At 45.7% G+C, this 14,098-nt stretch overlaps 1 protein-coding gene across 1 annotated transcript in view; it reads left to right on the plus strand.

The window, feature by feature from the left end:
• Positions 1-2,528: 2,528 nt before the first annotated feature.
• LOC130022195 (zinc finger protein 345-like) overlaps positions 2,529-14,098 on the plus strand; it is a gene marked incomplete at its 5' end in the record, with an annotated part of 70,401 nt that continues 58,831 nt past the window's right edge. Inside the window, one exon of the mRNA XM_056112954.1 lies at positions 2,529-3,240. Coding sequence (XP_055968929.1) covers positions 2,529-3,240 — 712 coding nt within the window. The remainder of the gene's footprint in view (positions 3,241-14,098) is intronic.

Raw genomic sequence — 14,098 nt, forward strand, 5'->3', positions numbered from 1 at the left:
CATGGGGATTTACCTGTCACCTTTTCCATGTCATTTATCCATGCCTCTGTCTCTGTCGGGGCAGGGCACTCTGGGAGGAAGCCCGCGGTGATCTCCTGGCTGGAAGGAGGAGCCCTGAGGTCGGGGAGGAGAGGCGTGTGTGCAGGTGAGTGTTTGAGGACCCTTCCTCGCTCAGGCCCTGTGCAGTGTATGGGTGCCCTGAGCGTGTATGAAACACGCTGCTGAGACCGGGGCCTTGGTCTCCTGCATCGTTGTGTCTGTGCCGCACTCACGCTGCTCTTCATTCCCCTGGACTATCAGTCACAGAATGATCCTGTAATGTGCTTCCATGGCTTTCGAATAAGTAAGACCATAACAGAGCTAGTTTGGCTCTTAATGATAGTACAGCAGCGAGTGCCTTGCAGTGCCTGAAGATGACCTGTTCAATAATTTGTTCAATATCCTTTTTCCCCAAACATTACCAGGTCTGCTCAAAAACAAAAACAAACCCTAGTGTAGAATTGCCAAGATCCTCACAGTTTTCCACTATTCAAATCTTTTCTTTAGTGTGGGGTCTTTGTACTTTGAGAACCACAGAGATGTACTCTTAAATACATGGCATCAATTTGCTACATTTTTGGACAAGTGCTTGACTTATGTTTTGTTCAGTTTTAGAACTGAAACCGCGACTTCAGGATTTGGCATTAGAGCACTTTGATTTGGGAATGGGGTCAGCAAGTACGAGTGAGTTGGTAAGATTCGCTAATTGAGAATAAATATTATTATGCCAGCAGGAGTGGACCAAGTATGTGATTGATAAAGTGGAGGGCTAGGAATGGCAGTGAGGAATTCCAAAGCCTGATGCTTGGAGTAGAGGACCCTTAGCTTTATTAGGTGCTGAAATCAACCATGTAGAAAAATACTGTGAGTTTTGATTTGCTTGACAGTGGTAGTTGTTTAGAAAGCTAATTTGTATGCCCAAGAGATGGTGCAGTGAGAAATATACTTGCTTTGCACAGGGATAGATGGTCCTTACCCAGCATGCCTTATAGATACCATAGACCCACAGAGCTGATCCTAGACACTGCATTGTGTGCCCCTCCACCCATAAAACCCCCAATAAATAGAAACTACAAAACAGAAAGAACAAAGAATGTCATTGATCCTGAAAGGCATCACTGTGGTGAGAGCTTTGCAATGGCCACGTGGTCTGTCTCAGCTGTGTGACGATGCAGCGTTGTCTTCACCCCTGCATCACAGGTTCCACACTAAGCTTTAACAAAACCCAAATTAGGTTGTATTTCATTTTCTGTTGAAATGGATGCGTCCGTTTTCTATAGAAAGAATTGTTTCCAGTTGTATTACTTCATTAATTTAAAGGGGGGAAGTCACAACATTTACTGACTCTGCATCCATCAATTTTGTGCGTCCAACTTACAGTAACATGATGTTATTCTATAGTAAGACAATACATATGTCGGTAATTGCATTTGTGTGGTGCATATGTGTGAAACCACATCTGAAGGGCTCAGTTTTTTGACAGAAAGACTCAGTGAATAAGTCAATAATTAGAATCCTCTGTTGTTCTACAGGAAAGCTGCCACCCCGAGTGGAATGTCTCTGATCCTGCACTGTATGACAATGTCTCCAGTGAGCAATCCTGCCCTCAGCCCCATGAGGACTCCGAGACAGGCGGGATGTCTTCTGAGGGTGATCAGAATGGTGAGAGCTACCTCACTCAGAAGAAGCCCTCTCCTGGAAAAAGTTCCTTGCAGTGTGTTATTCTCAGTTCACAGGCACAAAATCCCCCAGTGCAGAAGCTGCTAGGGAGAGGAGCACTGTTTATAGTGAGTCCCTCACAGCAACATACCCTCAACCACAGTCACCGTGTGCAGAACCCATCTACGTGTAAGGAATGCAGGGGAGCCCCCCCATGTTGTCAGCACTGTGGTGTTCCCTTAGAAAACCACAGTCGACAGAATCCCCAGAAAAGTCAGTCCAAAGGACAAAGTGTGAGTCAAGGGTTACTCCATCATGACCATATGATTATAAATTCAGGAGCGAAACCTGTTGCATGTGAAGCATGTGGGAAGGCCTTCGATCACTCATCACATCTTATTATGCATAGGAGAATTCATACAGGAGAGAAAACTCATGAATGTCAGACATGTGGGAAGACCTTTATTCACATGTCTAGTCTTAAGAGACATATGAAAACTCATAGTGGAGAGAAGCCTTATATATGTCAGGAGTGTGGTAATGCCTTTACTCAATCCTCAGGCCTCAGTATACATAGGAGAATTCACACTGGAGAGAAACCGTATAAATGTAAGGAGTATGGAAAGACCTTTACTCATTCCTCAGGCCTCAGTATACATAGGAGAATTCACACTGGAGAGAAACCGCATATATGTAAGGAATGTGGGAAGGCCTTTGTTACAGCCTCAAAACTTACTGTACATAGGAGAAGTCACACTGGAGAGAAACCGCATATATGTAAGGAATGTGGGAAGGCCTTTGTTACAGCCTCAAAACTTACTGTACATAGAAGAATTCACACTGGAGAGAAACCATATATATGTAAGGAATGTGGGAAGGCCTTTATTGAAGCCTCAAGCCTTAGTGTACATAGTAGAATTCACACTGGAGAGAAACCGTATATATGTAAGGAATGTGGGAAGGCCTTTGCTACAGCCTCAAGACTTAGTAAACATAGGAACATTCACACGGGAGTGAAACCATATATATGTAAGGAATGTGGAAAGGCCTTTGTTGTAGCCTCAAGGCTTAGTGTATATAGGGGAATTCACACTCGAGAGAAACTGTATATATGTAAGGAATGTGGGAAGGCCTTTGCTACAACCTCAAGACTTAGTAAACATAGGAACATTCACACTGGAGAAGGACCATATATATGTAAGGAGTGTAGAAAGGCCTTTGCTTGGGCCTCAACATTTAGTGAACATAGGAAAATTCACACTGGAGAGAAACCATGTATATGTAAGGAATGTGGGAAGGCCTTTGCTGTAGCCTCAAGACTTAGTGTACATAGGAGAATTCACACTGGTGAGAAACCGCATATATGTAAGGAATGTGGGAAGGCCTTTGCTGTAGCCTCAACTCTTAGGGAACATAGGAAAATTCACACTGGGGAGAAACCATATATATGTAAGGAATGTGGGAAGGCCTTTGCTAGAGCCTCAAAACTTACTGTACATAGGAGAATTCACACTGGAGAGAAACCATATATATGTACAGAATGTGAGAAGACCTTTGCTGGAGCATCAAGACTTACTACACATATGAAAATTCATCTCAGAGAGAAACCTCCTCAGTGTCACACATGTGGGAAGGAATTCACACGGTTCTCTTCCCTTACTCTACACATGAGAATTCATACTGGAGAGAAGCCTTAGACATGTCTGGAGTGTGGAAAGACCTTTACTCCATCTTAACAATTGACTGTACATAGGAGAATTCGTATAGTGGAGAGAAACCATATATATGTAACGAATGTGGGAAAGCCTTTGCTACAGCCTCAAATATTAGTATACATAGGAAAATTCACACTGGAGAGAAACTGTATATGTAAGGAATGTGGAAAGGCCTATATATGGCCTCAATACTTAATGTACATAGGAGAATAAACACTGGAGAGGAACCATATACTTGTAATAAATGTGGAAAGGCCTTATGAGAAGCCTCAGATTTAGTGTACATAGGAGCATTCGTGCCAGAGAAAAACCTTATATATGCGAGGAATGTGGGAAGCCCTTCTGCCATTCTGAATCCTTTCTAAGTAGAGGAAAATTCACAGTTGCGGGAAACCTTATCAGTGTCAGACTTGTGGGAAGGCCTTCATTTGGTGCTATTCTCTAACTCTTTATGTGAGAATTCATTCTGGAGACAAACTGCATATATGTCGGTAATGTGGGAAGGGCTTCATGTAACCCTCACACCTTAATAAACATAAAAGTTCATACTGAATGATTTTATCCCTTAATAACAGTCTCTAAGGACAGAACAGAACAAGTCAGTCAAGCAAGTTTCCTTTGGACACTATGGTCAAGGGTGTTAAAAAAGTGCAGTTAAGAGGGAAGTAAGCCTGCCTGTTTGGAACAGGCTTCTCCTCATGTCATTGAAAGGTACCTGCTGATTTTCACCTGGGCTGCACCTATGCCAGTGTTCTAGTGCTTGGAATTGCTTGTGTGTTAACTTGTAAATAATGGGTCCTGGTGATGAAAATAAGGAGGAAGATGACTGAATAAACAGGTACAGAAAAATTTCCCAGCTCAGAGCTGTCATGGCTCACTACTCTGTTATAGTTTGCTATGCTTCTGGCTTGGCCCAGAGGGGCTGGTTAGCGGGAGTTATGGCAGAAATCAACCAAGATGTAGCATTAAATACTTTGAAAATGGAAAAAGAGGAAAACCTCCATTCTTCAGTCTTTCCTGTGTTAGGTTTTGGCATGCTTGAGCCCCCTGGAAATCCCTGTTTGGGAACTTGAATGGCAGGTCACGCCAGCTTGTAGGGCACTTTCACACTTTTTTTACTTGTTCCGGACATCCAGGCTTTAGGGGATGTGGAGCTTTTAAGGGGTGCATTGGTAGCTGTTCTGTGACTCAGGTGTCATGGGTGAGGGTGCGTTATCCTGAGGTCCCGTGCAGCCACGATTGCATCCAGGTTCAAGATGGCACTGGAGGGTGGGAACATGGATTTCAGGCCTTGGTGTGAGGAGATTGAAGAGAGTGGGGGTCTTGACCATCTCATTCCTCCCTATTCGAGACTCTGCAGGACCCTGTTTAGAGCCTTTGGACTAGACATAACACTTATCATAACTCCAGATATGTTCACGGGCAGCCCACAAAGGAAAGGGACACTTTTGCGGTCAGTCATTTTCATTGGCTTCTGTGCTTGGGTTTGGAAAAGTGAGAGGTATTTGCCTCTGAAAATTTACTCTTTGGATTACTTTTTTTTTTTTGCTTTTCGGGTCACACCCAGCATTGCACATGGGGTTGCTCCTGGCTTATGCACTCAGGAATTACTCCTGGTAAAGCTCAGGGGTCCATATTGTTACTGGAATTGGAACCTGGGTTGGTCACGTGCAAGTCAAACACCCTACCCGCTCTGCTATCACTTCAGCTCCTCTTTGGATTAATTTTAATAGCTTTTTTGTTCAGAGGATTTGGAAGCGATTCTTTGATGCTCAAGGTTACTTCTGGTTCTGTAGCTCAGGAATTATTCTGTGGTGTTTCTGGGTTCCTATGGGATGGGCAGGTTTGACCTGGATCAGCAAGGCAGGCTAGAGCAAATGGACGAACAACAGGAGGGCCTTTACCTTTACCTTTACCTTTACCTTTACCTTTACCTTTACCTTTACTAGCAAGGCAAGCATCCTACTTGCTTTATAGTCAGTCCAACCACACCATTGGTGTTTTTTTCCATATATAGTATTTCTACTCTCAGCCTGTTGCTACCACCAGCAGGTCAATCTATGCTGTAAGGCGAGTGCATCAGCTTCCTGATGGCACCATCAGACTTCCAGATACTCCGAAATTGATGCTGTGCCTTTGGCCAGACAACAAAAACTTTGCGCAAAGTCTTCCAAGAAAGTAAACAGACAAAAGTTAGGTATGTGCGTGACACACCAACAAACCATTTCCGGGTCAGCTATATAATTGGAGGCAAGGTCTCTGCTTCCTGATCAAACTGCTTAAAGGCTATGATCTCAGAGACTCAGAGACAAATCTCGGAACCCAGAAGCTTTTTGCAGAGATGCTCCCGGTTCCCGCAATGAGCTACCAGTGACAGACCACCACAAGGGGGAAAGGGTGTGTATCTCCACCTGATCCCACTTGGTGGCTCGGTGGCCACCATCTTCCAGAGGCCATTGGACAGACAGGTTTAGGCCTGCAGTGACAAGACATGCAGGGCCTCATGGGATTGGGGTGGACTCTGCCCTTTCCTCCCCACCTCAATGTGACAGACCCCGAGTTGCTGCCCATGTACAAACTCTCTGGCTCTTGATCTCTTGGCCATGATCCCAGAGTCTCAGTAACAAATCTCGGAACCCAACGGCTTGCAGCAGAAATGTGTCTGGTTCCCACAGGAGGTTACTGAGGCTGGGTATTTCAGGTGGCAATAGGTTTCGTGCCTTACGGCTCAGTGGCCGCCATCTCTTATGGCTTCTGGACGATTAGGTTTGGGACTGCTTTGAGTAGACTTGCAGGGACTAACTGCATGGTGGTGAAGCCGGCCCTTTTCTCCCCACCCCAACAAAACCCCGAGTTGTCTGGCACCTATGATTGACCTCTGTGGCTCATGATCAAGGTGCCTAATGGCTATTATCCCAGAGATTCAGAGAAAAATCTCAAAACCCAGCGCTTTTTAGCAGAAATGTGTCTGGACCCTGCAGTAGGTTACTGTCCCCGGTCCACCCCAGGGGGAATTGGTCCTATCCCAACAAATGCTCCCACTTGGCGACTCGGTGGCGTCTATCCTCCAAAGGCCTTTGGAAAGTCAGGTTTGGACCCACCCTCAGGAAGATACGTGGGGCATCTCAGGATGGGGTGGAGCCGGCCAGTTCCTCCCAACCCCAACATGGGCGTATGTCATTCCCACGAACCGCCTCTCTGGCTCATGGTAAAGCTGTTTAATGGCCATATTCCCAGAGACTCAGGAACAAATCTTGGAACCCAGCAGGTTTTGGCATAAATCCCTGCAGATTTAGTTATTAAAATTTCAGAATTCCAAAATCATATGTTATTTATAACCAGGAATCGAAAAAGAATTATCTGCTGTTGCGTTTTTGCCAGATCTGAGTGCTGGGGTAAAATCCCAAATAATAATGGTGGGTCTCGTGTCAAAATATTGAATGTAATCAAAGTAGAGAGAAGAATGTGGAAATTATCTGCCCCAAAGGTAGGGGTAGGCTGTGAAATGGCGGTATATTTGGGTTTTTAGTGGTGGGAAATGGGCACAGTTAAGGGACTGGTGTTTCATTGTATGACCGAGAATTAAATGTGGAAGCTTCGTAATTGCTCTCCCATTTTTTCCCCATTTTCTCCCATTTATTTAGAAATGGCCAGAGCGATATTAGGGCAAGTAGGATGCTTGCCTTGCACGTGGCCAACCCAGGAGTCCTCCAATCCACAACCTCTTTGAGTTGCTCATTGGACATTGAGTATCCCCTTCTCATCCCTAGAACATGTGATGTGGAGGTGTGGCATGGGGTAGCGGTGTCTTCTCCCCGGAGCTGTTCATTTCGGATAGATACTGTGCTTTGCTTTCTTCACGTTGTTGTCATTCTTCCTTATCTCTCAGGTATGTCAAGTAATCCTTGTGTTCCCGGCTGTATAACTAGCTTGACTGTACACCTAAAGGGTCGGGTGCCCTTTCTGGACTCCGCTCAGTCAATGTGACACCATGCATATCTTTGCCTTTGGATCATTGCCATGGTTTTTTGAATATGGGAAGAAATTTAGTTTTGTTTTGGGGCCTGGGGATGCTCAGAAGTTATTCCTGGTGGTTCTCGTAAGTTGATTTTGACAGTGTTCAAGGATCAACCCCTGTCAGCCTCATGCAAGGCAAATGCCTACCTGCTGTACGCTTGTACCCACCAAAAATTGTTTTATTGTGTGTATGTTAAATTGTGACTGTGAGCCCATAATGAAACTAATTAGGACCAGAACAGCAATGCATCACGGAGGGTGCTCGCCTTACAGATGCCGCCTACCTTCGATGTCCACCATCCCCTATGGTATCCCCAGCATCGCTGGATCTGATTAAAAACAAAACCCAAAAGGTTTTTGGGTGATTGCCGAGCTCCTCCCAGCAACACTTCCCGCAGATTTTCCCTTTCTGTAGGCTTGCTTGGACTGTGAGAACTATGGAGATGTCCTCCACCTGTTTGGTCATTCGACTGCATTCCATTTAACATTGGACTAATTCTCATTGTACATTTTGTTTGATTTCAGAACTCAAATCACAGGTTCAGATTGTGGCATTACAGCAATTTCTTTAGAGAACAGGGGTATTGCATACAAGTGTGCTGTAAGATTCTCTTGTTGAAACTATTATGCCATTGCAGTGCTCAGTGGACCGAGCATGCGACTTGAAAGGTGGGGTCCGGCTCCATCCACACAACCACATCTATGGTCTCAGCATGACAGGAAAAACATCAGAGCCTAATACTGGGACTAGAGAGTCTTTAACCTCAGTGGGTGCTGAAATCTGGAACTGTATTTTATTGTATTGTTTTTTAAAGTTTTCATTAAAGTGCCAGTATTTTCGAAGTTATTGATATTTGTTTTAGGCGTACAATAACCGAACACCAGTCCCTGTATCAGCTTCCCTCCACCCGTGTTCCCGTATTCCCTCCCCACCCCAGTCCCCACTCTACCCCCGCCTGTCATCTGGACAAACACATGACTAGGTTTCATGATTACAGCTTAGATCTCTTGTTTTCAGTTATGTTGCATCTGTGTTTTGGGTAAATGGCTACACCCCTCACTCATGTCACTGGCATAAATGAATCCCTGATCCCTGTAAACGTCTGGTTCTCTTCCACCCCAAATTCCTTTCCTTCTTTGTTCATTTTCTCTCTAAACACTGGAATCAGGGGTGATTGAAGCAGCCCCTTTACAGTACATTTCCTCATCCAGTGTTCGGTATTCCACAGATGAGTGAACATTATCCTGTTTTTGTTTCTTTTTCTGGCTAACTTCACTCAAGACGGTATCTTCAAGTTCTAACCATGTTGCAGCATAAAAGCAGTAATTCTAAAACCTAAAAAAAATATATTCCTTGATACCCCTTTATTCATCAATTTATTGGAGTGGGTGCCAGTAACATCTCCATGCATGCCTGCTGCGTGCTAGTGTAGCCCAATGGCATCTGTTCATTCTAGGAACATGCAGATCCTCAAACCGATTATTCAGGGTCTTGACGAAGAAGTCTGACCATCTTGTAGGTGGGTGTCCACGCGATCTTTTGACGTCCCGTGGAATCCAATCAGTAATGGGTCTAGGCCAGTGGTTGTCTGTAAACCCCATTACGTGTCCAGTCCATCTGATTTTTGATGCCTTGGCAGATGAGAGAGCGTCCCTGATTCTTGACCGTTGGCAGAGATCAGAACTCCGGATTCTATCTCTCATTTGAGTGATGTGTGATATTCCAAGCATAGCTCTTTTGATTCCTCTTTGAGAAACCCGAGTAGCATTCTCATCCTGTTTTTGTTCTGAGTCATATGTTAATGCAGGAAGAACAGTGGAATTGAATAAATGTGCTCATACCCGGAGGTTCTTTGTCCTCTTAGTTATTTCTTCAACGCTCTTGAAGGCATTCCAAGCCGCTTTCTTCCTCCTGCACAACTCAGGTGCCAGGAAAGTCATCATGTTGATTTCACGAACTCGGTATATATAACTGTTGCATTTGGAGATGGTGGTTCCATTGAAAGCGAATGGAGCATCAGGAACGAGGCCGTTTCTCATAAACATTGTCTTCGTAAGATTCAGCTGTAGTCTGACCTTTCTACTCTCACGGTCGAAGTAGGTCAGCATTTGTGTTTCTTGGCTGATGTTTGGTGTTATTAGAATGATGTCATCAGCAAAGTGGAGGTCGTGTAGTTGCTGACCATCTATCTTCCCTGCCATTCCTTCCCATCCATCAGGATGGCGGAGGGCAGTCATCTTGGTCTTGTAGTTGGTGAAGGACAGCCGGGCATTACGAATGCTTTTCCCGGCTTCTGCCACATCTACAATCATTGCTGTTCTCCTGTCTTTGAGGTCATCCTTGATGTCTTCTCTGCATTGCTTTGCCAGCTCGGACGTTCACTTGTGGTTGCCTGAAGCATGTACCAAGCCACGTTGGCGAATAATTGCAACATTGTTCAAAAAAACACTGTTTTTTTCGTAGTTATCTCTCTCAGCCCCAAGAGTTCCAGCAGCAGGAATCCCTGAGCAATGCTGGTGTGACCCTCTCCCCACCTAAGTAAATAGAACAAGATAACAGAAAACTTCATTGATCCTCGCGAGCAATTTGCTTCATGTGAGATATTTTCAAAGGTCTGTCTTGGCTATGTGGGGATGCGTCATTGCCTTCGCACGTGTATCCCACTAAACTATCCCACTAAGCTCCACTCTAAGGTAGTACAAAACCCAGTCTCATTCCCCTTTTATTTTCCCTCTAAACTGGTGCTTCAATTTTCTGCAGAGGGAGTTATTTCCACTTACTGTGTCTGTTCTTTGGGTTGGAAAACAATTACACAGCTGTGTGACCTGCTATTGGTCTATTTTGCTTGTCCATCTTCCTGAAACGTCAGGTCGTTGCCTGGAAAATCCATCCACGTGTCAGAATTGCAACCGAGTCGGGTAAATGTTAGAAACCAACCTGCAGGTCTAGAATTTTTTTGATGAGAAGACTATCAGGCACAGCACTGTAATTGGAATCCTTCTCTGCTTTTCTTCGGGGAGCAAGAGCCCAGGTGGAATTCTTCTGGTCATGCACACTGTGACAACATCTAGAGCGAGCAGTTATGCCTTCAGCCCCATGAGGATGCCAAGACAGGTGGGATGTCTTCTGTTGGGTACCAGTAGGAAGTGAGCGTCTATGCTGCAAAGGAGCGCTCCCCTGGGACAAGCTACTCAGAGACTGTTCTGCTCAGTCCATGGACATAAACTGCCCCAGAGGAGAAGCCTCTGAACTGTGGGCGAGGAGCACTGTTTATAGTGAGTCCAGTTATGTACCAGTTATGTACTCCACAAGTCATGAAGTTTGGAATAGAACCCAGGTTACCCAAGTGAAAGAAAGCTCTCACACTCTTTGGCTCTCCATACAGCCTACGATCATGCTTGAGTGCTTCCTGAGTGCAGAGCCAGGAGAACCTCTGCGCCTTGCTGGATTTGTGGCCCCCAAACCATGAACAAACCAAATAAAACCAAAACAGCCTCAGCCCCTTATTGAAGGATTAGCTCACCCCAACGTGGGTGTTTCTGAGCTGTATCTTGCTGTATCCATGCTGCGTATTCCTTGTAGAAGAGGGTTGAGTACCCTCAGAACGAAGGGTGATGAGGTGTGGGTTGCCCATAGCAGGAAATATTTCTAAATGGTTTCGTCACAGACATAACAAAGTGGCTTCAGATGTTTTTTAGCTCAGAGTGTCACAGTCATTGTTCATCGATTTGCTCAAGTGGGTCCAATAACATTGTGACACTTGTTACTGTGTTTGGCATATTGAATGCATCACGGGTAGTTTGTCAGGCTCTGCCATGTGGGCAAGATACTCTTGTTAACTTGCCAAGATGGTGGAGGAATTGAACGCAGGTGGACATGTTGGCCGCATGCAAGGCAAAAGCCCTACCCGCTGTGCTATGGCTCCAGCCTTGCAGGTTTGCCTTGCTCTGTCCACGTCAGGGTTAATCCTCTGCACCCCTCTTGGTCGAGAGGCAAAGATGGAGCAGCCCACTCAACCCCCCAGGTGATTCAGCCATGTATCCCACAAGATCTGAAGGCGAGAATAGAATGCTGGTCACCCACGTGAGAGACTCGCACGCTCAAGGCTCTACGACCACTGCCCCTTTGAAGCTCCATGCTTCATCTTTAATTACCCCATACTTAACACAGAAGCAAACCTAAGGTTGGAAAATTCTTAGAGAAATGGGCCTGGAGAGGGACGGAATCGCTCACAGATCCATCTCATGGCGTTTCAGCATAACTTCCGTGGTCCAAATTTTTCCACGTTTAAGATTTTCAGCCCTTCTCTTTGCTTAAATGTTAAGTATGGGGTCATTAAGGATCGAGAACGCACCTAGGGCCACTGCAACGGGAGCAGAGCAGATAGGGCTTTTGCCTTGCATCCATAGGACCCGCGTATAGTCATAGATTCCTCCTATGGTTCTTTAGTCATGTCCATAGTGATTACTGAGTGCAGAGGCAGGAGAAGGCCCTGAGTATATCCGGGTGTGTCCACAACCATAAAGGAACAAACAAGGAAGAAAAGTAAAACACAGAGCTTCAGTTCCTTGATGGTGAATTCCATCACCCCGACTTGAGGGTGTCAGAACTGTATATTCTTCCATTCCCCACAACGGTGTAGAAGACAGAGTACCCTCATAATGTGGGGTGATGGGATGTAGGTTGCCCATAACAGGAAACATTCAAAGGGCTCGGTCACAGGCATCACAAGGTGCATTCAGAACCTTTCTTGTACAGAGAGAAAAGGACAATTAATGTGAGAAAATAACCTTGCCTTGCTCATTAAAGGCTCAGTTCAATTCTCTGCACCCATCCAGGTTTAGAGACAAAGCTAGGGCTACCCACTCGACCCCCAAGGCGATTTAGCTATCCACCCCAAAAAGATCTGAAGGCTGGAATCAAGCCCAGACTACTCAAGTGAAAGACAAGCCACCACAGGCTTTCCTTCCTCCTGCTGCACCTGTGAAAGAGGCTTGCTTGATCCTTTATTACACCATACTGAACACTGAAGCAAAGCCAAGGGTGGAAAATTCTTAGAGAAACGAGCACGTTTTGTTACTTTATGTTCCCCAGACGAAAGCGATCTTTCTATGTCTGTCCCTTTCTTTCAGAGTAACACCCAAGAATAGCCGAAACAAGTGCCAGGAGGTTTACTCCATCGCATCGAGGCCAGCCGCACACGCTATGGAAAAAGGCAGCTCAGATAGAGAAGGGAGCACCAAATAAAGGGTGCTGGGAGGATCCTCCCAGGATGGGAGATGCATGCTGAAAGTTAACTATAGACCGAACATGATTGCCACTCAATTCCTCATTTGCAAACCACAGCCCCCAAAAGGAGAGAGAGAACAAAAAGTAATGCACTGCCACAGAGGCAGGGTGGGATGGGGGGTATGGAAGGAGAGGGACTAACTTGGATCAGTGGTGGTGGAGGGACGGGTACTCGATAATTGTATAGCTGAAACCCAAGCACAAAAATTTGTAAGTCTACAACTGTACCTCATGGTGATTCACTAATATAAAAATGAATAACAAAGAAACGACCCCAGAGAGGGACAGAAACGCCCACAGCGCCATCTCGTGGTTTATCGCCAGAACTGCTGCAGCCCATCTTTGCCATGCTTTAGATTTCCAGCCCATTTCTTTCCTTCAATGTTAGGTCATTAAGGATCAAGCAAGCTGCTTGGGTCGCTGCAGCGGGAGCAGAGCGGTTAGTGCTCTTGGCTTGCAGTCACAGGCCCCAGTACTTTCTCTGGCTCTCCATACAGCCCCACCGTCATGCCGGAGTGATTCCTGAATGCAACATCAGGAGAACCGCTGCCGTTGCTGAATTTGTGTCCCCCAAACCATGAACAAACCTAATACAACCAAAACAGCCCAAGTCCATTATTGGGGGATTCCCTCACCCCATCGTGGGAGTTTCTGAACTGTATCTTGCTGTATCCTTGCTGCCTCTTCCTTGTAGTAGAGGTTTGGGCTCCCTCAGAATGTGGGGTGCTGGGGTGTGGGTTGCCCATAACAGGAAATATTTCTCAATGGCTTGGTCACAGACATAGCAAAGTGGCTTCAGCAGGTTTCTAGCTCAGTGAAGAGAACAAAAATGAAAATAAATGATTTTGCCTTGCACTTTCCACGTCAGTTCAATCCTCTGCACCCCTCATGATGCAGAGACAAAGCGGGAGCAACCCACTCGACCCCCAAGAAGATTCTTTCTTTGGCTCTCCATATAGCTACCATCATGTCGAAGTGATTCCTGAGTGCAGGCCAGGAGTAACCGTGAGCATTGCTGGTGTTGGGCCCCAAACCATGAACAAACCAAATCAAACCAAAACAGCCTCAGTCCCGTGATGGCAGATTCCCCCACCCTAACTTGGTGGGTTTTGAACTGTATCTTGCTGTATCCCTAACCCCCTTTCTTTGTAGAAGAGGGTTGGGGCATCCTCAGAACATGGGGTGATGGCACGTGTGGTTGGTTATAACTGGAAACCTTTCCAAAGAGCTGGGCCACTGACAGAGCAAAGAGGGCTCATAACTTTTCTTGTTCAGAGTGAACAGAACAACGACAAAATAATCTCACCCTGCTTGTAACCGACCAGGTTCAATCCCAGGTACTCAATGTTTCCCAGAACCCTGTGGGCACACACCAAAA

Source organism: Sorex fumeus, unplaced genomic scaffold, assembly GCF_029834395.1.
Source record: "Sorex fumeus unplaced genomic scaffold, SorFum_2.1 ptg000019l, whole genome shotgun sequence".
NCBI classification, from domain to species: domain Eukaryota; kingdom Metazoa; phylum Chordata; class Mammalia; order Eulipotyphla; family Soricidae; genus Sorex; species Sorex fumeus.